The 22,314-nt window shown below is 54.2% G+C and overlaps 11 protein-coding genes across 11 annotated transcripts in view; 6 read left to right on the top strand and 5 right to left on the bottom strand.

Moving 5' to 3' along the window:
- Positions 1-1,273, bottom strand: part of BO86DRAFT_139835 (uncharacterized protein) — a 2,859-nt gene extending 1,586 nt beyond the window's left edge. Inside the window, exon 1 of the mRNA XM_025666189.1 lies at positions 6-1,273. Within this exon, the coding sequence (XP_025532037.1) occupies positions 6-1,121 (1,116 nt within the window). The 5' untranslated portion in view covers positions 1,122-1,273. The remainder of the gene's footprint in view (positions 1-5) is intronic.
- A 656-nt stretch (positions 1,274-1,929) lies between these two features.
- BO86DRAFT_375680 (uncharacterized protein) lies at positions 1,930-2,505 on the bottom strand (the record flags this gene model as incomplete). Its single annotated transcript, XM_025670492.1, has 2 exons — positions 1,930-1,936; positions 2,060-2,505. 2 exons carry the CDS (start codon positions 2,503-2,505, stop codon positions 1,930-1,932), a joined length of 453 nt encoding a protein of 150 aa, XP_025532036.1.
- A 1,577-nt stretch (positions 2,506-4,082) lies between these two features.
- BO86DRAFT_415633 (uncharacterized protein) lies at positions 4,083-5,997 on the bottom strand (the record flags this gene model as incomplete). The annotated part of the gene is made up of 4 exons (XM_025674919.1): positions 4,083-4,214; positions 4,660-5,129; positions 5,294-5,731; positions 5,787-5,997. The coding sequence occupies 4 exons, from the start codon at positions 5,995-5,997 to the stop codon at positions 4,083-4,085; spliced, it is 1,251 nt and encodes a 416-aa protein (XP_025532035.1).
- An 817-nt stretch (positions 5,998-6,814) lies between these two features.
- Positions 6,815-8,483, top strand: BO86DRAFT_139797 (uncharacterized protein). The gene has a single exon (XM_025666185.1). The coding sequence runs from the start codon at positions 6,962-6,964 to the stop codon at positions 8,318-8,320; it is 1,359 nt and encodes a 452-aa protein (XP_025532034.1). The 5' UTR covers positions 6,815-6,961; the 3' UTR covers positions 8,321-8,483.
- BO86DRAFT_139803 (uncharacterized protein) lies at positions 8,433-8,956 on the bottom strand. The gene has a single exon (XM_025666187.1). It carries the CDS (start codon positions 8,818-8,820, stop codon positions 8,545-8,547), a length of 276 nt encoding a protein of 91 aa, XP_025532033.1. The 5' UTR covers positions 8,821-8,956; the 3' UTR covers positions 8,433-8,544.
- Positions 8,948-10,742, top strand: BO86DRAFT_139799 (uncharacterized protein). The gene is made up of 2 exons (XM_025666186.1): positions 8,948-10,648; positions 10,714-10,742. The coding sequence occupies exon 1, from the start codon at positions 9,094-9,096 to the stop codon at positions 10,633-10,635; it is 1,542 nt and encodes a 513-aa protein (XP_025532032.1). The 5' UTR covers positions 8,948-9,093; the 3' UTR covers positions 10,636-10,648; positions 10,714-10,742.
- Positions 10,743-11,952: 1,210 nt separating this feature from the next.
- Positions 11,953-12,286, top strand: BO86DRAFT_395583 (uncharacterized protein; the record flags this gene model as incomplete). Its single annotated transcript, XM_025673333.1, has 2 exons — positions 11,953-11,973; positions 12,026-12,286. 2 exons carry the CDS (start codon positions 11,953-11,955, stop codon positions 12,284-12,286), a joined length of 282 nt encoding a protein of 93 aa, XP_025532031.1.
- Positions 12,287-13,046: 760 nt separating this feature from the next.
- On the top strand, positions 13,047-14,201 carry BO86DRAFT_434759 (aldo/keto reductase; the record flags this gene model as incomplete). Its single annotated transcript, XM_025675917.1, has 1 exon — positions 13,047-14,201. The coding sequence occupies one exon, from the start codon at positions 13,047-13,049 to the stop codon at positions 14,199-14,201; it is 1,155 nt and encodes a 384-aa protein (XP_025532030.1).
- A 395-nt stretch (positions 14,202-14,596) lies between these two features.
- BO86DRAFT_395581 (uncharacterized protein) lies at positions 14,597-15,548 on the top strand (the record flags this gene model as incomplete). The annotated part of the gene is made up of 2 exons (XM_025673332.1): positions 14,597-15,040; positions 15,186-15,548. 2 exons carry the CDS (start codon positions 14,597-14,599, stop codon positions 15,546-15,548), a joined length of 807 nt encoding a protein of 268 aa, XP_025532029.1.
- Positions 15,549-16,204: 656 nt separating this feature from the next.
- On the top strand, positions 16,205-17,125 carry BO86DRAFT_395580 (uncharacterized protein; the record flags this gene model as incomplete). Its single annotated transcript, XM_025673331.1, has 3 exons — positions 16,205-16,291; positions 16,341-16,664; positions 16,748-17,125. 3 exons carry the CDS (start codon positions 16,205-16,207, stop codon positions 17,123-17,125), a joined length of 789 nt encoding a protein of 262 aa, XP_025532028.1.
- A 527-nt stretch (positions 17,126-17,652) lies between these two features.
- On the bottom strand, positions 17,653-21,372 carry BO86DRAFT_406531 (glycoside hydrolase family 71 protein; the record flags this gene model as incomplete). The annotated part of the gene is made up of 16 exons (XM_025674194.1): positions 17,653-17,812; positions 17,896-18,156; positions 18,225-18,453; positions 18,521-18,573; positions 18,623-18,740; positions 18,803-18,977; positions 19,039-19,182; positions 19,234-20,055; positions 20,109-20,213; positions 20,268-20,296; positions 20,349-20,500; positions 20,550-20,637; positions 20,803-20,884; positions 20,934-21,102; positions 21,162-21,220; positions 21,283-21,372. 16 exons carry the CDS (start codon positions 21,370-21,372, stop codon positions 17,653-17,655), a joined length of 2,736 nt encoding a protein of 911 aa, XP_025532027.1.
- Positions 21,373-22,314: the final 942 nt, after the last annotated feature.

Below are 22,314 nucleotides of genomic sequence, written 5' to 3'. Positions count from 1 at the left end.
CCCACTCCTTCTTCGCCCACTCCTTCTTCGCCCACCCCCTTTTCCCCCAGTGCTTCTTCGCCCACTCCTTCTTCCCCGACTCCTGCTCCCACTTCTTTATCTCCTGTTAATTCTTCTTCTGCTCCTTCTTCCGCCCCCTCGCGCTGCGCAGATTCTGGAATCTCAAGCCCGCCTTCGCTGGCGACTTCTTCCTCTCCGCCTGGCTGTTGCTCCTGTAGGGTTTGGTCCGCTTCGCTTGCTGGTGGCTCTTCCAAGGACTGACCTGCGTCGCTTGCCTCTTGCTCTTCCACAGTTTGATCGGGCTCGGTTGGAGCAGTGGTGTCCTCCATCTTGATCCCTTCCTGGGCTTCTTCTTGTCCCATTTGATCTTGACCACCCTCTTCGGAAGTGGGCATATCGGGAAGGCTTTCACCCTGCTCAGATGTTCCCGCATCGAGGGTTTCTCCGGATGCTGGTTCTGCCTCCTTCTCCAGGAGCTGCACACGTCCAATTAGATCCCCATCTTCGTCCAAAATTTCTCCATTCTTGCCGACAGTCTGGCCGACAAGGTCGTCGGGATCTCCCTCGACCACCTCCCCAATCGGCTGCCCCGCCGAACTCATTATCATGCCTCCTTCCTCGACACTGAGCCCCTCTAGACTCGCTAGGCTGAACACGCTACCTTGGACATCTTCCAAGCCAGAGCCAGCAGTGTCTTCTTGAGCAGGTGCCATGCCCTTGGCTTGTTGGGCACCTTCGCCGAGCTTATCTTGGGCCTTTTGCGCCGTATCCGAAGAAGACCAGTGACCCATCGATTTCACGCCCTGAGTGAAACGGCCCAGCCGATCTGCCGCCGTCTTACCCCGGGCCAGCATCGACGAACGTGGATACGTCTTAGATCCCCCGGCCTCGGCCCCACCTGAGCCGGACCGCATGCTCTGTCTCTGTTCCTGAGAGCTGTGGGTACTTCCTTCCATCTCGTGGGGACTGATCTCCTCTAGACTTGGCTCCTTGTCCTCTGCTGAAACCGAGCCTTTCCCCGCAGAGCGACTGCCCTTGGAGGTCAGCTTTTGAATCTTGCGGTGGGCTTTCCCCTGGGTACCCTGGGTACCAGGATGCGTTGCAGCTTTTTTCACCTCCATGAGTGTTTTGCTTCTGTTTGTCTCGTGGTTGAGGATTGAAGATGTTGTACTTTCTTGTTGCTATTGCTTCTCAGATTTGTGGATTCTGCTGTTCATATTTTCACCCTATTCCAACACTACCCGTGCATTTATAATTCGATATCTTCGACATCGCTATCACAAGACATACCAACTAGCCATCATTGATACGTCACTAACTCTTATTGACACGATGAATACGAGGGCCGAATCTTGTGGACAGTACAGGAGCCTACATACATCCACGGCACTAATTGCATTGTCGCTTACTAGCGCTGCATGTACCCATGGCACAACTGGCGCAGCGATATACTTCCAAACCATGGAAACAGAGCATAGCAGCGAATAGACCCGATGAACAGTGGCATGATCATGAGCTCAGGGGGCAAAAATCTCTTTGTTTGTTTGTTCTACGTCAGGTTCTCATGATTCATGTACAGTGGACCATGGATCCTGTACTTTGGGACTATTTGCAAGGCACGGCGAGTTTACCCTGATTAGAGAAGATGGACGTCATCGAAGGTCAGGTCTTGCGTATGCTCGTGATTGAGCTTTCTTGATTAGGTTCAGCTACTATGTATGTACAGACAAACACGGTGTGCCATGCAAGGCGACTCAAAGTGCACCATTGCGCTAGTGAGCTTTGCTCTTGAAGTGTCAGTGTGCTAGGTCCACAGAATCAGAGTCGCGCCAGAAGCGACCGAAGAAGAATTCCTCGCACCATGCAGAACTTCACTCGATGCTAGACGACCGGAGCTTGAGATTCAATCTTCCAGCCATGCAGATGGAATTAAGCACTATGATCAGGACCTTAAAAGCATTAGCTGTGTGCCCTTTCCCAGGTAGCCAGAATTAAACCTTCCAACTGCAGCCCATATAGCCTTGCAGGAACGATGAATCCCCCGGAGCAAAGAACTTACAAAAGCGCCAAAGTGATATCCCCGTGAATCTTCGCCTTTAGCTCCACCTCGACATCCAAGTTCAAATCCAGCCGCAGCTTTAGTCCGGTGTCTTCCTTCTCGGGCTCCGGCTCGAGCGACCAATCCTGACGGCCTCCTCGCAGCGTCGTCGTGGCTTGTTGTTGTTGCTGCTGGTCCTCGCGCGCGCCGCCGATCGATTCGTCAACTGAGGTTTCGGTATCGGAGGCGGAAGAGACTTGTTCTTGCTGTTGCTGTTGTCGTCGCTGTCGCCGGGGCTGTCGCTGCAAGGCGCGGGACGTATCATTGGCTTCTTGTTCTTGGGCCTGGAAGATGTCCTTTTTTTGTTGTTGCTCGCGCGGCCGACGGGGTAATGTAGCGGTTTGGCCCTGGGCAGTGGTCTCCTCTGCTGCGCTGGCTGGCTCGTCTGGAGGTGGTGTTGTAGCCATTTTCGTTGCAAAGAAGTGATACCTTCAGCGTGGATTATTCCGTTGAAGCAATAATAGAATCGATTATCGATCGGATCGGCGCAATATATTGATATATTTGTCCACCAAACGGGAAGGAATTCAATTTCATTGTAAGTAAGGTGAAAGGAGGGGGGCGGAGGCGAAAACGTATACTCCCCCGGGTCCAAAAATGCATGACGTCTTAGCCCACTCCCTCCCCACCCCCCCCTTGAGGTCTATCGGTACATCAGCTGACAATCCCCGGCCCTAATGCCGTGAACCGCAAACCGCAAACCGCAACCGCAACTGCAACCATTCTCGTATTCCTCTATTGTCCGAACAATACGGGTTTATGGTTCCACAGAACCAATCGTTTGGTTCCCACCCCCCTTTATTGGTTTCGCGGATTCCCTCATCGTGACCTCATTTCTGAATCATGCCAGACAGAAAAAAGTGGTAGGAATTGTATCTCCGCTGAGTGGCGGCGGGGTTTTTAGTTTATATGGTGCTTCTCGCTTGAGCTTCGGGTATACCTCTGGAGTTGGGATTCAAGTCTGCTTTGATACGACAAGGCAGATAGGGCAACTATGACTGATTCCGCCAAGGATAGTCTAGATGTGAACACCAAGCCTAGTGATACAACACCTGCGAAGCGCAAACCGCCGAAACTCAGACGCAAACCGCCGGCTGCTGAGGAGTCACCTGCTGAGAAGAAAGCTGCGCCTGCCGAGGAGCCGTCTCGTGCTGAGAAACCGCCCCCGACTGAGGAACCTGCGTCGGATCAGAAGAAGAAGAAGCCTTCTGAAGAGTCCGGCACTGAGAAATCTGCAGAGCAACCCCGCAGCGGGAAACAACCTGCTACCAGCGAGGACCTCCCGCCCATCGAAAAGCTTTCTATTTCGGACGAATCGCCTTCCACTGAAAATCCCGAAGAATCGCCCCCGGTCGAGAATTCATCACCAGCCCAGGAACCACCGACCGAAGAGTTACCATCCCCTGAAGAACAACCCTCCTCACCGGAGCCCGCTGCAAACGAGAACCCCCCGCCTACTGAAGAAGCACCCCCTACAGAAGAGCACCCCAAACAACCAACCTCACCAACGCCATCCAACCAACCCGACTCCCCCGCAAAACCCGACCCAATGGCCGAAGACGCCAAGTCCGCCTCCTCGATGGACGAGCTCAGCGCGCCGAGCTCCCCGCAACCCGAACCCGAACTCCAACCGGAACCCCAACCCCAACCGCAACGCCAGCGCCAGCGCCAGCAACGCCGACGCCCGGTGGCCACCCCGCCCCGCGACCCCTCCACCGCATCGAGCTACCGCCAACAACGCCGCCGCGGCCAGCGCAACGCCGGCAACCAGGATCTCCTCCCGCTGGGCTCGCTGGGCGACACCGGCAATCTGACGCAGGGCGCCGGCGAACTCGTCCAGAATACTGCCGGTAAAGCCGTCAGCTCGGTGGGCAACACGGCCGGCAAGGCGGTGGGCGGGGTGCTGGGGGGTGGCCAGCAGCAGGGCCAGGGCCAGGGCCAGGAGAAAGGGGGCAAGGAGGAGCAGCTCCGGTTGCGGCTGGATTTAAATCTCGATGTTGAGGTGCAGCTCAAGGCGAAGATTCATGGGGATTTGACGTTGCAGCTTCTGTGAGTATTCCTTTGCGTTTGGTTGGATTTTGGGTTGAGGTTGAGCTAATGGGTTGTGCTTTAGGAACTGAGGAGTTGGTTTTGTTATGGGTCTTGAGGTGTCTTTTGTGGTTGGGGATGTGATGGGAGTTTATGCTTGTGTACATGCCAGAGAATATGGTCTTATTAGCATGGGTGGTTAGTGCGAATGTATAGGCGTACTGTAAATGAGGCTTGATCTTCGTTTCCTTTCATGTGTGCTAGTATACTGTACGTTCATCCACATATCCCGCGTCTCGGGGTGGTATCACGTATCCCCATCCCGTCTCGAGGGTCTACCCCTCCCCCGACGATACAGTAAGCCCTTCCAAGGATATCTGCTCCTCTGTAGCCTCCTTGCGCAACGCCTCTCCATCCCCGCCTGATTCTCGCCCGGAAAACGTATCATACCCCGACCCCTCCTCAGATCCCTCCCCCGACCCCTCCCCGGACCCAGAATCGAAGTCCGAAAAATCCCCATCACCCCCAGACACCCCCTCCACACCCCCGGCCAACACCGCGGCAGCCGCCTCCCCGCCCACAGCCGGCACCCGCTGCACCCTTGGCCACCCCGCCGGCACCACACCGGGATCCAGCAACCCCACCTGCACCAGCACACTCGCCTGATCCCAGTAGACATGCTCGGAATACAGCCGGCCGTCGCCGCTGCACAGGCGCGCGATGCTCACGACCACGATCTTGACCTCGCGGTGGGTGGGCGGCACGCCCGGCAGGATCCAGTCCATCGGCTGGGAGTGCCGGAAGGTGATGAGGACCTCGTCGACGACGCGGTCGGCGCCGACGGTGCGGGAGAGCAGCTGCAGGCGCATGGAGGCGGGCCGATGGGCGTGGAAGTTTGTCGCGTAGAAGTCCTGCAGCGGGTGGTGGCCGGTTGCGCCTTGCAGGGTTGGGGTGTAGAGGGCTGATGGGGGTGGGCTGGCGGTGGTTGTGCTGGCTTCGGAATCTGGAGGTGGGGGAGGGGGGGCAGGGAGGAGGGCTGTTTCGTTGGGGGAGAAGTATCGTGCTTGAACAAAGGGAGATGTTAGCCAGGATTATGTGTCCGATGGTTGTTGCGTGCAATATCGTGGGGTGAATGAAAAGTAAGGCGAGGCGGGTGCAGAAACCTACCCTCCTGCATCTCATCCCACACCCTCTCCAGATCCACCGCGGCCACCCGCCGAAACCCCCGCTGCAGCGCCCCCAGCGTGCGGCTCCACGCCACCTGCGCCGGGATCCGGCTGTACTCCTCGAGGTCGTGCTCCGCGAACCCCGGCAGCGCGCCCACGTACGAGAAGGCCGCGTACCCCAGCGCCAGGCGGTCGCCGATCCCCACGCCGGGCCCCACCTGCTTCCGCACGACGGTGGCCTTGTGGCCCGTCTTCGAGGGCGGGTAGTGGACGTTGACTGTCTGGTTGGCCAGGTGGACGAGCACCTGCATCGAGGCCGGGTACTGGCTGGCCGGGCCGGGGATCGCGGTCGGGTAGTAGGCGATCAGCGCGCAGAGCTTGTTGGTGTTGGGGAGCTTGAGGTAGTGCGTGAGGCAGAAGGAGGCTGCGTCGCCGAAGCCTGGACCGGGGGATTTAGTGGTTGTGTGGAGGGTGTGGGAGATGCAAATGCTCACTGATGATGGCGTACACCTCGCTCACGCGCAGGCCATGCTTGACGGCATCGAGCGCGGCGATGTAGCTCTTCCGGTCGCTCTGGAAGGGAATGTAGGTTACCTGGAAGCCTTCTCGGCGCCAGGTCTGCAGGAACTCCTCGTCGAAGAGCTCGTCCTCGGCGGTGATGCAGAGCTGCGCGGGCTGGGCGGAGGTGGGAGATGGTTGTGCCATCGGGATGGAATAGATATCCGGCCTAGAGTGGATATGAAGTATTGCCAGAATAAAGATTACATTGCACTATCAAAATGTCCCTGGTAGATTGGTAGAAGTTGGGCTCTTGTCGCGAAGCTACGGAGCTTGTGCGATGAGGTCATCTCCACCCCGTCTTGAGCTAGTGTATCTGACAACAAAGCGCGTAGCCGTATGATCCCTACATCCTCAAATGGTAGCAAATGAGAAGCTCGGGTGGTCTCGTATTCATGGTTCATGACTGCAGGGTGGCGAGTTGTGCGCCTGGGCCTTAGTCAGCTTCTGATTTGCATGTATGTAGAGTTCAGTAGCGAGGTAGAATCGCAATATCTCCAAGATGGATGAAACATCCGCATTGGTCCTTGCTAGTATCGTTACTATATCAGCTGATAGAACATCTCATGACGAATGTCTATGCTGGAATGTACTTTGCGTATGGCATAGGGAGATTCTGGACACGTTGAGATCATAGCGAAGAACAGCCGAAATGTCCATGGTCTATGAGAAAGGGACAGAAAGAACTGCAACAGTTCATCAACTTGACACAGCGTTAGGGCTCAATGATGGCACGCCTAAATCTAACCAAGTTATAGTTCAACTGCAGGTGGCCGTGGGCGGCAACTATACCGATTGCCGATCTTAGGCATATTAGGTTAGGCAGTCGGACACCCGATTTGGAAAAGATCTCGGGAACTATACCTCATACGGAACAGACGGAGCTATGCCGCTCTTGGTCTCCGACGCCAAACGACATCAAATAAATACGTTGAAGGTTGAGGTCTTCTCGTATCAGCACAGATAACAGTCTCCAGTGCCTGTACCCAGCTGTTATATTTGGCTTTCCTTCAAGACCCTCTTCGTCTCTAGACGTCCAGTCTCTTACTTCTCACCGGATCGAAAACTCTGTTGTTATTTTGCCAATTTCGAAGGAATTACCCCCGCAGCCATGAGTGAGGTGATCAGGTATGAGCTGTCGGATATCGACAAAATGGGCTTCACCAAGACTGTGAAAATCGTCTTCTTCTATGAGTTACAAGCTACCATCAACTCAGAGAGCATAGTCTCCTCCTTGCTGGAAGGGATCAGAAACGCAACCCGCCAGCTGCCCTTCATGGCAGGAGACCTCCAGTTCAACGAATCCGGGAAGCTCTGCAGCGTGACCACACCTGAAAGCGAAGTCGAAGTCAACATCCGCCGATTCGAGTCCACAGAGAGCGAGTCTTTCTCTGTCTTAGCGAAGGGCTCATTCTCTCCACAATTGGACCTGACCCGGTTTCTTCCCGAAGAGCCAGTCGGCAAACAGCCAGCCTGCAAAATACAAATCGGTGTCATCGAGGGAGGCCTCACCCTGGGGCTGAGACTAAACCACGCAGCTGGGGACTGGACATCCCTCGATACCTGCCTCTCTCTTATCAGCCAGAGCACCAAGGCACATCTCGAAGGCCAGCCGATGCCCACCTACACCCCGGACCTCAACAGAGCCGCGTTCAACACCCCAGCGCCTGACACCGCCATCACCCGAGCCGAGCAACTCGCAAAAGTCCCATTCTTCAGCGTAATCGAGAAGAGTCAATTCAAGATTAACCCACCTCCACCCTGCCGAGCAAACATCTACCGGATCTCTGAACCCATCATCCAACAACTCAAATCCGAATGCACCCCCCACCTCGACGGCGTCGACTACATCACCTCCTACGACTGCATCTCCGCCCTAATCTGGACAGCCATCACCCGCGCCCGCCTCCTCGTCCACCCGGACAAATCCAACACCCCAACCTGTTTCGTCCACCCCATCGACGTCCGCACGCGCGATCCAGACCAAAAGACCTCACCCCAGTACTTCGGCAACGCGGTCCTTGGCACCCTCGCCGGCCCGCTCCCCGCCCAGGAACTGATCGCATCAGCCGATGACGGAACAACCGCTCGCGGCCTCGCCACAGCCGCCAGCCACGTCCGCCGATCGATCTCGCGCATCGACGTCTCCTCCTTTGCCGCCATGACGGGCCTGGTGGCCTCTCTGACGCCGACAGAGACCCTCGCCCCCAACGCCGACTTCGGGGATATGGACCTGTTCATGAACACGTGGTACTCGGGCAGTGTGGAGAAGTACGATCTCGGGGCCGGGGTGATGCCGGCGGCCGTGCGCGTGCAGGCGGGCATGCCCGGCGCGTGCGCAAGCATCTTGCCGAATTTCTCGCGCGGGGGGCCCAGGGTCTTTGATGTCTATGTGCAGGCGCCGGTGGACGTGTACGAGGTCCTTGGCAGGGATGAGGAGTTTGTGAAGTATTTTGAGCTTGTTGCATGAGGGGCGTTGGATCCTGAGTTGCGGAATGATTTTGGACTTGTGACTTTAGACTTTGCTATCGGCTGATTAATCGTACTTGAAGGATCATTCTGGGAACTATGGATTTGTTAAGAGCTCATCTAACGCATACAGAACCGCTGGGTGCAGAATTAAGGCTTTCCACCTGCTCGGCTGGTGAAGATTCACCACACCAGCTTCAATCAGCATCCCTCTCTTCCATGAAGTCAAGCTACAAAGCCACAGGCTGTAACATGTAGGTAGACTCCTTTATCTGAAAGACGCTTGAAACTACTTAGAGATAGCAGCCACACTACCTCAGCCTCAAATGAACCGTTGCCTTGGCTCGTCTCTAGATTTGCCGGAAACCCACTGCTCGCAGGCCGAGCACACAAAGACGAACCAACAAACCACAAATGGAGCCCTACGACTCCTTCATGGCAACGGAGGATATGCAAAATACTCCAGTCACGTTTTATCCTAGAAGCCTTTGTCAACGACATGATAGACGACGGGCACAAAGATGGATGACCCTGACCATACAAACCAGGCCTTTCTTCTGGCTACGAACAATGAGCATGAGAAGGATTTCATTCTCTTACTATAGTGGTATACCGTCCGAAGATCGCATATAAAAGAGTCAGCTTTGACGCATTTGGCAATGGATTACCCACCACTCTCAGCTTCACAATCAACCGACCAAACAAGATCATGATCTTTGAATTTCGCAGCTGTACAGCAAAACCTATATCAAACCCCCTCTACAAGCTCTAACCATGTCGGTTCCAACCCCCATCCACGATGCCACCATCCTGTGCCTCACCGCCCTCGCGGAATTCTGGGGCCTGGGCGTCCTGGCTCCGGCGGACGCACTCGGCGACGACGCCTCCAAGGACGCATTCTACCTGGGCGAGGACGGACCGAACACGGTCGAGATCCTGGAGGAAGTGGTCGAGGAGTGCCAGGCGCTGGAGACCATCCTGGCGGAGCGGCGCAGGGTGCGGGACGAAGTCGGCAACCTCCCGCCGGCGATGGCGCTGGACTTCCTCTGCGAACTGGCCGACCTGGCCCAGGAGTGTCGGGATAAAGGACGCGACTATGCATTCGAAAGGCAAATCGACACGGAGACCGCGTTCGAAGCCACGGCCAAGGATGCGTGGGTGCAGCTAAGCGGCCGGTATTGCTGGTGGGGCCATGACCTGCCGCGCGCCCTGCCGAGCAGCGACTTCGCGGCGGTGCAGGCGCGCGTGGATCAGGCGCGCGCCGCGCGGACGCCGGCACCGGAAGAGGAAACCTCGACCGTCGTCCCCTGGATCCCCGAGGAGAATTCCATCGCCTGGATGCAGCACCTGCAGAGGGTGATGCGGGCGCTGGCCGACGAGGTGCAGCCCCTCATCCGGGGGATGGCGGCGGCAGTGCCACGGGTCTGGTTCCGCGAGGCCGATGCGCAGTTCGATCCCGCGCGGCATCGCGAGTTCGAACAACAGTGCACGGCGTATATCCTCAGCCGTGGGCAGGATTGGGCGATTGAGAAGGAGCAGCCGTCATCGCGGCGGCCAAGGCCTAATTCGCACTTACTGCGGGCCAGGAACGAGCAGCTACGGGTCGCGCTGGTGCAGAGCCACTTGATCGTGAGCAACCTGAAGCGGCGCAACCGGATCCTGTACGCACAGGAGGAGCGCGCGCACCTCGTGTATTCGCCCGGGCAGATGCGGGCTTTCCGTAAGAAGGACAGCGTGCCCTTGCCCGCGCCGCCCGCGGCCTCGTACCTGCGCGGCCTCTTCGCGGACACGCCGGATGAACTCTGCGTGGAACAAAACTCGGCACACGGGCTCACATGCTGTCCAGGTTGCCTGGAGATCCAGCGTCCGGAGGTCGCCCGGTCGTTCGAGGCCTGGAACGCGCATGTCGCGGCGGACCTGTGTCCTTACATCTGTCTCGACCCCAACTGCCGGGACCCCGTGTTTGCGTACCCCTCCGCCGACGGGCGCGCCTGGAAAGAGCATATGCTCACCCAGCATGGCTCGAAGCTCACGGCTTGTCCGTTCTGCAGCTGGCCACCCGATGCCAACGCGGTGGACCCGGAGCACCTGCTGGCGCATATCGCGATTGAGCTCCAGTTCTTTGCGTTGTTGGCGCTGCCTTGGGCGACGCAGGACCTGCTGAGGAAGGATGCGTTTAAGCGGTGGTACGACAAGCGATACCCCCGCGAGGCAGTGGACTGCTCATACTACCCCGTGGAGTGGCCTCAGATCCAGTCGTTTTACAGCGGGGTTCCTGACGGGGTTGTAGACGAGCCCAGCTACAATATAGAGTAATCCACTTAAAATTGTCTGTATTATACTGCATTCTTACTTATTCACTTCATCTAAGATATAGCTAATATTGTACTCAAGCTTCTTTCACTATTGAAAATCAAGATGATCGATCCCAAGACCTCCCAAGGCAATACCAGCAGTGTGTGCCCTAAGAGCAGCTCCAACTCAAGTATGTTGTCTGCAGCATGATCCCTTCAGCGCACATGAAGTTACAGCAGTCGTGCGGTTTACAACCTATGCGGGGGATTTGCATTTTGACCAGTGAGATGTCTGCGTTGTCAGGTTCGAGACCACTACCGAGTGGGCCATGGCCTATTTCTTGTCTGTTTGCCATATTTGCTTTTCCGAACGTACAGAATTAGGTTACTCCCGTCGCTTAAACAGCCACCATGCATGCTGGAAACTACGGCGACGGCTGGACTATGGACTATGCAAGAACGCTCCTGGCGCGTGATGTTGCAATATACAAGTTACAACTCTCCTTGGTTTTTCCACTTGTTAAGAGTCTTGTTGAGCTGACTTTGTCTACAGAGTTATCTGTGGAACTAGACTCGTTAGTAGTGATGATTATGATGACCGCTCCGGCTAGTTGCCGCGGAGCAATGCCCTAAGTCCATGGCTCGACGGAAGCAAAAGCAACCATGCAACACTGACAACCGACAAAGTTGTATGTATCACAAAGCCAGAAGAAACTAAGAGTACTCAGATTCGAAATAGCACCAGAGCAAACACACCTGTATAGACACGTTGGGTACATGCAACGCGTGCAGAGCGGTCTCGTTCTGAAACACGGTCAATGCCGGCATATAGCGCTTAGAGCGGCAAGAACGGATATTCGGCCTCCAATGGTTCCTATCGCATGGCGATGCTCTACCGAGCAGGGCGTGTTTGCTTGCATTTTGTAAAGTACATGATTTCTGAGGCTTCGGTGATGCGGCAACCCTGATTGGTAAGTTACCCCGGCAGGGTCTCTGTTGCGCGTCGGTTGCCTTTCCTTTTCCTGCTCAGGGGGTGGCGATCACCCCGACCCGGTACTTTTGTCGGGGGGTTATCGCCAGGAACGGCCGCCGATGGTGCCGCGATAAGCCCTACTTCTATTCCCGCTACGCAGCATATAGGGGGTTCATCCTGGTGCGGAGCGGATGATGTGTTGTAGGTTCTTCGGAAGTCTGGATTCTTGTTTATTCGCCTGCGGGTCTGCAGGGAGTTGGACTGGCTATATTAGGAGATCGAAGCTGTCCTGATTCAACTTATGATTTGGGTGTCACAAGACTCAGTTCGAATCATCGGAGGGACCTTCAGGGTACATACACAAAGATGAGTAGCAAAGACAAAAAGGTAAGGCAGGGCGAACCTGCAGAGATTCACTCAAATAAGCTAACGCAGAAAGACACCTTCGACGATATCGAAGACCCACGAAAAGACAACATCACAGCGCTCGACGGCGAACGATCAAAATGACCCCACCCTAAGCACCAACCTCCACTTGAATCGATCGTCCAAAGCTTCCGAGCAGCGCTCATTCCTTGATATGCACCGCCAGAACCAGGAGCTGAAGGCCATGCTGTCAGAATGCAACACCACTCTTCAACGGTGCATTGCAGAGCTCGACAAAAGCTTAGCCGAGAAGGAAAAGAAGCGACGGAAGTAATAAAGGTTGACTATGCTATAATACTGCCACGACTCATCAAAGACGGATGACCAACATCATGTTTCATTATATACCTCCCTGCATAGGCCTCACGTGTTAAAGTTTGACCCAACGTCACATGGTTACTTTGGTGATGCATTGGAATGATGCCCCAATCAAGAATTCCCGAACAACTTGAACTGTACAGTCGAACTACAACAGTGACACTGCAGATTCTTGCTCTGTGTCCGCCCTCCCGACCCACTGAAATGACGGAAATGCTGTACTGAAACATGTATTGATGTGTTACCTGCTCACGCTGTATCTGAAATTGTCTCACAAGAATAGAAATTTCTTACCAATGCATACAACTCGCACAGAAGACTCCGTGTCTTGGCCTGCAAAATCCACATTATCTCAATCACGTGTCGCGAGAGAAAGTAACCCTAAATGATGACCGGGACCACTCTTATCTCCGTCTTTCGACCAGCCCTCGCTATCTCCGCATTCTCCGAAATCTCGTTTAAGTGCTGACCTGCATAAGCCAATCAACCAAAGAAGACATGCGGGTATAGCAGGATTCTTCACAATTCAGACTTCAGGACCCTGAATGATGTTCCCCACTGACAGGGTAAACTGACGTCAATGGCCCCTCTTGCTTAGTTCCATCAGTCAATTCACCTCGGAAGAGCTTGGCACGACATACTATAAATCGAATCCAGCTAGCCAACAGAGACCCCAATCCATCAATCTTCTATCAGCAACAAGCCAGCCGCACAAGATGACCGAAAACGCGCGCGACAACAGCCCCCTCTTCCACCACCGCCAACTGGCGCCGGCGGCGGCCGTCCGCGTCTCGCCCCTCTGCCTCGGGACGATGACCTTCGGCGGCCGCCAGCAGGGGCGGTACGGCGACTGCACGCAGGAAGACGCATTCGCCCTGCTGGACCACTTTTACGAGCAAGGCGGGAACTTCCTCGACACGGCGAGCGGGTACCAGGAAGGCGAGTCGGAGGTGCTGGTGGGGGAGTGGATGGCGGCGCGGCAGAACCGCGACCAGATCGTGCTGGCCACGAAATACACGACGGCGTACATGACGCACCACCGGGACCGCATCCAGTCCAACTACGGCGGCAACAACGCCAAGTCCCTGAAGGTCAGCGTCGAGGCCTCCCTCCAGAAGCTGCAGACCGCGTACCTCGACCTGCTCTACGTGCACTGGTGGGACTACACCACCTCGATCCCGGAGCTCATGCACGCCCTCAACGACCTCGTCGTCGCCGGCAAGGTCATCTACCTCGGCATCTCGGACACCCCCGCCTGGGTCGTCACCAAGGCGAACCAGTACGCCCGCGACCACGGCCTGCGGCCCTTCGCCGTCTACCAGGGGATGTGGAGCGCGGGTATGCGGGATTTCGAGCGCGAGATCATCCCCATGGCGCGGGCGGAGGGCATGGCGCTGTGTCCCTACGGGGTGCTCAACCAGGGCCGGTTCCAGACGCGCCGCGGGTTCCAGGAGCGCGCGCAGCATAACCCGGGCCGCAAGTTCATCCCCACGTCCGAGCACGATAAGAAGGTCTCGGCCGTGCTGGAGGATCTCGGCACCGCCAAGGACGCGGGCCTCGTCAGCGTGGCGTTGGCCTACGTGATGCAGAAGGCGCCCTACGTGTTCCCCATTGTCGGGGCCCGCAAGGTCGAGCACCTCCAGGGCAGCGTGGCTGGGTTGAGCGTGGCGCTCAGTGATGAGGATATGCAGAAGATCGAGGGTGCGTATCCGTTTGACTTTGGGTTCCCGCATACGTTCTTGAGTGGCTCGATGTTCGATGACTCGACGCCGCGCATGGCGGACAAGCCCGGGGATGTCTGGTTGACCAAGATGTTGGGCAAGTTTGACTGGGTGGAACCGCCCAAGCCGATCAAGCCGTTTCAACAATAGATACTGTTGCTTGAGCTTGGGAGCTTCGACTTAACATGGTGTATGAGATTGCCAGAGTCATATCATGGATTAATTAGTGAAACAGCAATTCGAGAACTGTGTTCGAGGTAAAGTTCTGGTAGAACACAGTAATACTTCTGACCTTTCCCTTGTGAGTATTCAGGGGGTGTAAGTGGCTAGGGCTCAAGTGGATCAATGAGTCTGGTGCTAAAGAGACACTAAAATCTCACCCGTACGCGGGTTCTGACTCTCACGCTTGACTATTTCCGCTCCCCGCCTTCTTATTTTATTCTCTTCAAGGTCTTGGAATGACTTCTTCGAGCACTTACAAAGTAATATCATATAGTCGAGAAATAGTTCACTACACCCCGTCTCGCCTCCAAGACCTCTTACCAATGAACCAAGTCCTCGCCCTCCCCGAGCTCCTCGAGCCCATCTTCCTCTCTCTTGACCTCCGAACCCTCCTGACCTCAGCCCAGCGGGCCTGCACGCAGTGGAGAAGTATAGTCCGAGGCTCCTCCTCCTTGCAGGAGAAGCTATTCTTCAAGCCCCGAGCAATAACCAAGAGGCACTATTCACCGGAACCGATCTTCAACCCTCTTCTAACAACAGCCTTCCCCGCAATCTTCCACGCCAACAACGCTATCTCCCCACACAGCGACCAAGAATTCAACATCGCCGACCTAGAACTCATCACGCACCCGGCCAAGCGAACAGCGTACCTGCGCCCCGAAGCAAGCTGGCGCACTATGCTCATCCAGCAGCCACCGACATCCTCGTTCGGCATCGTGCAACATCATGGCGGGCAACTCGGGTATGGCGGCTCATATGAGATCATGGTACGTACGCTACCCAACCGTAACTAACCCATTCGGAAATGAAACCGATGTTCGTCTTCCCCTTGATCTCCCCATCAATATAGTCGCACAGGAAGAGGAGAAGAAAGGTTAGGGGTTTGAACTGACACGAGACCCCTTTTCCCAGAAGACGGAAGGTGGTTTGCGCATGGAAGCACTGTTCGAAGCGCTATTCTTCCACCAGGACATCGACGCTTTCAACTGCCCCGACGGGATCATCTGGTGGAGCGAGGGCGCGGAGCCGAAGTTCGGGAGGTTGCTTGAGCCCTTTGCGGAGGAGGTGAAGAAGGTGGAACAGCCCGGTGTGCTGGTGCATGTGAGCTTCTTTGCCACTTGTACATCAACGGAATCTGAGCTAGAGGATGAGGATTATCGGGACGTGCTGAAGGCTGTGCAGACTGGGTACCGGGGGCTGGGGCTGGAGCCGAAGGTGTTGGCGGGGCCGGAGTGGGAAAGGCAGATGTGGGAGTATTCTAGAACGTGGGACTGATCTGTTGGTGGTTATGCGTATAGTACATAAATGAGTGTTTCGAATAAACCATTCAGCAGTTTGGGGATGAGTTTCATTGCAGTGAATTGTGGGAAGTGTGGGCTGGAAAGAGGAGTATAGCATTGTGTAAGGACTCGCGCGTGAGGTTGCAGTATTCCCCCGGGACTTAAGACATATCTTATGTGCTTCTAGTAAGAAGCTTAGCTAACATCATTCTAGTTGAGCTAGTCAATAAAAGTATAATCTAGTTTTTGTAAAAATGCAACTAATCAAAGTACATAGACTTAAAGATATCTGACAATCTATTCTTGTCTTAAGTTGAAAAATCACCCGCTCAATCTATAAGCTGGTGAATCTATTCTTTATACTAATAGGTATTCATCTTGAATAACAATAAGTATTACTTTCATGAGCCGAGACATCCCTTACAGCAATATGACCTTCACTGCAGAAATCAAGTCAGTGCAGAAGGCGGCGAAAATCTCGACCAAATCGACTGATCCCCGCATTTCCAAGTTTCCTTCCCGCACCAACCCTGGGCTTCCTCCATACCATACCTGAACAGAATCTTACATAGTACTGTACTTACAGCACGACATGAAGATTGGCCCCTGCAACCGCTGCAATCGCTGCAATCGAGACCGATGGCTGTCGCAATGGAGCATGTGCTCGCCCTGCCCGAGCTTCCAGAGCTCATCCTCTTCTCCCTTGATGAACGAACCCTCCTAACCTCCGCCCAACGTGTCAGCACCCACTGGTATGGCACGATCCAGAAATGCGCTGCATTTGCAGGAGAAGCTGGTTTTCAAGCCCTGCCGCCGCCGCCGCACGGCAAGCGATCCGGAGAATAACACGAGGAGTGACAGCTCACCAAGCCAGCAGCCAACTCTCATCAATCCCCTCCTTACCACCGCCTTCCCCGTCTTCTTCCCGCCCCGCCCCTGGAGATATGGCATCTGCGGTCTCGACTTTGTCACAGACCCTGCCAAGCAAGCAGCGTTCCTGCGCCCCGAAGCGAGCTGGCGCTCCATGCTCGTCCAACAGCCGCCGGCGTACTCGCTCGGCCTGTTGCAACACCAGCACCATACCGCGTATTACGGCTCGTATGAGATGATGGTATGCCCCGGTGACAGAAAAGCCAGAAGAAGGAATATTCATCAGGGGCAAGAAAGAGGTTAGCTAAGAGCCCGATCTTGCAGAAGTCCCATGAGGGTCTGCGCATGGAAGCGCTGTTCGAATTGCTGTTCTTCCACCCAGACCTCACCTCCCAGGACAGCTTGCCTCACGACATCATCTGGTGGGGCGAGTGCGCTGATCCTTTTCTCCGGCTGATGATCGCACCGTGGGCGGCGATGGACGGCGTAGAACAACCCGATGTTCTGGTGTGTATGCTCAATTTTGTACGGGACGAGTGGGATATTGATGAGGAGGAGGAGGAGGAGGAGGCGGATGAGGGTTATCAGAGCGTGGTCAATTCCATCCAGAGTGGGTATCGGGCGCTGGGGCTAGAGCCTAAAATCCTTCGAGAACCGGAGTGGGAGAGGCAGACGATAGAGTACCCTGGATCATGGCACTGATTTAATGGTTCCCTCAAACTGCAGAAGCTAGCTGTTCCTGAGCGGACTATTGTATGGCGTGGGTTTCTTGGTTTGAGAATCCAGAAAGCGGGCCCTGGGGATCAGGCAGCGGGTCTTATTAGTATAAATGATGACAGCGTCTCATCGCTGGGCCAAACGAATCGTCAGAAATCAATCCAGCCAATGATTTGCTCCATAGAATTTCAGATCCTGTCACCAAAGCTTCTTGTCCCCATCTAAGGACTCCTGCTACAGGTTGTAGGGCAACTGTCCTCTCTACACTTGGGCTGCACGTGATATCATTCTAGCAACAGCTAACTGTTCACACCCCCTAATCAAGGTAGTCAACAGAGGTATGATCTTGCAAGACCTTAACGAAAACTCCGCGATCAGAGAATATACAAGAGAGCTCATCTTCGCTTCGCCGTATCAAGAAAACAAAAGATCAGATCCTGCGTACAGAAATCAAAGAGCCAGCCCAGCATGGTCGCCTTCAATGTCATGCGAATTTTCACAACTGACTAGCCCTAATCGATGGTTTTCTTGAGCTCCGAGATCGTCCCCACAGGGATATGAACCACCCCAGCAGACCGAATTCCCTGATCGAAGATATCATCGAGGGCGCCGATATCGCTTGGGTTAAGGAAGCTGGAGGTATTGCCCATCTGCGTCCACGTATTCAAGGCACTAGGGCGATCGCTTCGTCAGTACAGCTTCGAGAAACCTTGAGTAGGCAGACCGCTGCCATTGCAGCAAACAGAGATACATACCCAACGACCAAATCCTCAACAGTGACTCCTCCCCAGCTGCTTCCATCCAGCTCCCCGACCCCTGGAAGTTTGTTCACGGTCGGATCGCGACAGAGCTGCCCGCCCTGGGAGTTCGACTGACAGTACCGATCAAGGCTCACCACATCCACGAGGTAGTAGATGTTGTTATTGTAGCACACGTATCCCGACTTGGCCACGCTGCTGGAGATGTAGGAGGAGAGTGGGTTGGATGTGTCGCATGTTGACTGCGAATCAACCACCCTAATAGAAGAACATGGGTAGTTAGTATGCCGTCTGAATTGATTTATCGACAAGATGATTCGACTTACACAGCATTGTGAGTGTCGGGCGAAAGAGTCCAAGTCAGTGGAATCAGCAGGCCGAATATGGCCTTCTCCACCATTGCAGCGATGTCCGAGTCGCTGGGTGTGTCGAAGCTGGTTTCCAGTAGCTTGCCGTCGGTCACCAGGTCATGGAGAATATCAATGCTGTTAGAGGTCCCGTTGAACAGGCTTTCGTTCATGCTGTCAATGGTGCTGTACCAGACTTGGACGATCGCTACGGAAGGTGTTAGGTTATGGGTGCATATATAGTGGGCGTGTACCTGTTGTTAGGGTGTTCTTACTGTCTAGCCTTTTTTCGAGCGTGTTCTCGACTCCGAGTTCTAGGGGCGTGGAGCTAAAACGCAGTTAGAGATTAGTCCTGTGGTTTGGCCTTTGGAACTCACTCCGTAGCAATCACATCTTTGATGATAGTGACTCCGTTTGCTACCAATGCATTGATAGTGTCCTTGAGGTTGCTTAGTTGAAGGGGGTTCTCCGAGTAGTACGGTATCTTGGTAAGTGCTATCGAGAGGTGGTCAGCCGATTGAAGCCCTCACCTCTAAATAGATGACTGCAGGGCATACCATAGTTGAAGATGGGACTGGTGAACAGCGCAAACCCGAGGCCAAGGAAGTCCATGACAAGGTTATCGGTGAGGGTTGAGGAAGGGAACTCGGCAAACGTCGTCGTCAGATCTCCAATTTGGTTGGTCACGGAAGCTTGAACTCTTGTGAGTGCGGTGTGTGTGTTCCAGAAGAACTTCATGGTATGGTTAGGTGATAACAACTCTCATGACAGAAAAGGACTGTGCACAACGTACATTGTGGATAGATACGTATCCGTTGAGGATGAAGTAGCCCGCTGGATGGTTCACATCGTCACATTGGACGAAACTGTCGCAGCCCACACTGTCTGCCATCTTTGAACAGTCCATGTGCTCGGGGCCGTGGACTAGGTTGCTGATCTGAGTATAGGCTTAGCTCACAACAACCTTTGACAAGAACATGAAACAAACCTCATTGGTGTAGTTTAGTTCTCCTTCGTGCGGGTGACTCAACCAGTATTGATTCAGGTCAGCCCACGCAGACTCCGTGAAGATTGTGTTCCAGCGGGTCGCTGCATTGTAGGATGCATTCTCGACGGTATACCAAGTGCAGTCGACGTTGCGCCAGGCCGACGGCCCATTTCCATCGAAGACCGTGCTCTTGCAACTGGTACCGCTGCAAGTGGTGTCCTCGGCCTTGGAGATGGCGGTACATTGCTTGGACTTGCTCCCCTCCTCCAGGGGTATGACCTGATAGTTGGAGTTGTAGATGAGGTTGGGGCACCCAGTATCGACACAGAGCCCTCCGGTGGCGGACATGACCACCTCCCCCGAGGGGTTGATGACTTGGAGGAGCTGGGCTCCGGACACTTTGTTCGCGCTGTTTCCCCAGTTGAGTCCGGCGTGAAGTGCGCCCTCATGGTCGACCTCGCCACTGATCTTGACTTTCCACCCCGTACCAGCGTCAGGACTCAGAATGACCGACCACCAGACGTCGTCGACTCCAGCCGTAAAACCGTCGGGCTTTTCGTAGTACTGGCCTGCTAACTCATAGCCACAGTCCACTGAGTCAACAAGAATAGTCTTATACCACATAGCGCCAGCCACCTGACCAGTCGGTGGTGCCATCTCCGTAGACTTCTTTCCATTTTTGTATGCTTCGATAAAAGATGCCATAAGAGGCTGCCAGGCTGTGTGGGGCCAGAATTCTTGGTTTGCGTAGAACCACGGTTGCGTGTCGTTATTCTGCTCCGTCCACAGGTTTCCAATGTAGTGGCTTTCGGGCCCGTCATTCTGCACTTGTCAGCGAGGACGTTTCGCAGTATCTGGTAGACAGAGACTCTTACCCAGGTGATGAACTGGACATAATCCGGCTGCGGGTCCATATTCAGGATATTATCCATGCGCTTAACAAGGTTTAAATCACCTTGCCGGTAGACATTTGCACCGTACTGATGTGAAGTTAGCAAAAGAGTTAACTCTCAATCAATTCCCGAATTCCTCACCGCATTCTTATACTGAAGAGGACTCAAACCTACTTTCGTTAGTAGAGACCCTTTGCCACCAGTACAAAAGTGTTGACTTACCCATCATGTATGGCTTGCTGCGATTGTGGGCTCCGGCCATAGGCAAGACATCTACACTAACGTCTCCAGCAGTTAGGCCACCAAAGCCTTTCCTCTCGGGCCAGGAAGTCTCCCAGCTGAAGATACCGTCGACGACATTGCCCCAGTAGTCCCTATATCTCTCAGTACATGGACACAACTGTCGGCAGGGGGGAACCTTACCACCAGGCATCAGCAGCCTCGTAGTAACCGTCCGTCTCGTCAAAGTCTGGCATGAAGAACATGTCGTTCGCAAGACCGTTTTTCCATTCTGATTATCGACAGATTAGCTCGCTGTAGGAACTCATCATGAAAGGTGTGGATGTTCACTTGTCCAGTTTGTGTTATGAAATCCACCAGAAGAGAACGCTACACATCAGGTAGTTCAGTAATGTAACGAATGTCTCAAACTAGAGAATAAGCCCCAGATACTCACTGCTGATCAGAGCCTTCCCGTCAATCTGGTAATATGCAGAGCTGGCTTTGTATCCGTCCCAGACCCATTGATAGTCGAAAGGCTACTCAAGTTAATCCTGTATTCTAATAGATCCTTTAGTATTACGTTACCCCATTGCAGGACGTCTTCTTCTTGTAGCAAGCATCACCAGAAGCATAGACATCCATGCTGATGTAGAGCTTGAACCCGACGGACTCTGCATACGGAAACATGTACGACAACGTGTCCGACACAAAGTCTTGGGTGGCATCGCCGATGTTGAGGGCGAAACCATCGAACCTATAATTGTGTCAGCGAAGCACGGTAATGGGAAGATCGAGCGGCTTCAGGAGACTCACCCGAGGGCCTTGGCATCATCGATGTCCTTTTGCGCGTGTTCTTGCGTCACCGTACCAACCTACGACACAAGGTTCCAATCATCAACGGGAATATTCACCATGATTGAAATTATATACAGACCATGTAATGTGCAAAGACCGCTCTGGCAGCAACCTTGTGCAGTAGCGTGGCCGCTGTTGCGAAGGTCGCGACACCCTTTAGACCAAGCATCTCGACTGACGGGCAACAAAGAGCCTGTAGAGGAAAGTACTGTACCTTTTGGATGCGGATGCGGCGACCGGGCAGACTACTTACCTTCTCCTGACAGCAATAATTGCCGCACTTGCAAGATTGGAAGTCTCTCTGCAAGCGTGACTAGACCCAGGCCATACTCTGTAGCCGACGTCGGTGAAACCCGAAAGGATGAAGGAGTCTGTTCTGTTCAGGGCGCGAACCGTGCTGGTCGACTGCGATCATGCTATCTAAACTGCCAGCATTCCACTTGAGGGGCAGTGGGTCTGCATAGAAAGTTCTAGCCAATGGACTCATCTTCTCGCAAGGAGGCTTGAGGCTCTGCCCCCTTCTTTTGGTGTGTCAAAAACGTGGTTATGATTTCACTTCATTAAATCAAGCCCCTTAATCAACGTGCAGTTTCTCCACTTTCCTAACCCGGCCCAATATACGACTATCACTACAGCCTTGGGGCATGAAGGAAGGGCACTTAAATTTGGGGATATTTTCCCACAGGGTATAGTCTTCTTCTCGTCATCTGAGAGTAATTTGTGATAGGGACTCCCCAGCCTGGAAGAGCATTGGGGTTCCACTGAACCCTGACGATAATTGCGGATACAGCCGCCTGTGTCGATGGCGCATGTCAGAGGATTTACACACATCTGGGCCCTCAAAAAGGCAGGGATAGAGCTCTCTCAAGCACAGTACCAAGGTATACATAAAGTTAGTTCTGCATCGAGTCACTGGAAAAGAACGTACGAGGCACGATTTCCTGCAATGATCTTCTGCAGAGATGAATAGATTGATTTAATCATCATAGGACAAATTGAGTGGCAAGATGGCCGAGTGGTTAGGGCGTCACATTTTATGCCCGTTCTTGCCAAAGCCGACCATATCCTTTTTGGCAAAACTTTTTGCCTCAATTCGCCCTACACTTGTCAC

The sequence above is a fragment of the Aspergillus japonicus genome (genome assembly GCF_003184785.1).
Source record: "Aspergillus japonicus CBS 114.51 unplaced genomic scaffold BO86scaffold_4, whole genome shotgun sequence".
In the NCBI taxonomy this organism is placed as follows: domain Eukaryota; kingdom Fungi; phylum Ascomycota; class Eurotiomycetes; order Eurotiales; family Aspergillaceae; genus Aspergillus; species Aspergillus japonicus.
This window is presented reverse-complemented; position numbering and strand designations above follow the sequence as displayed.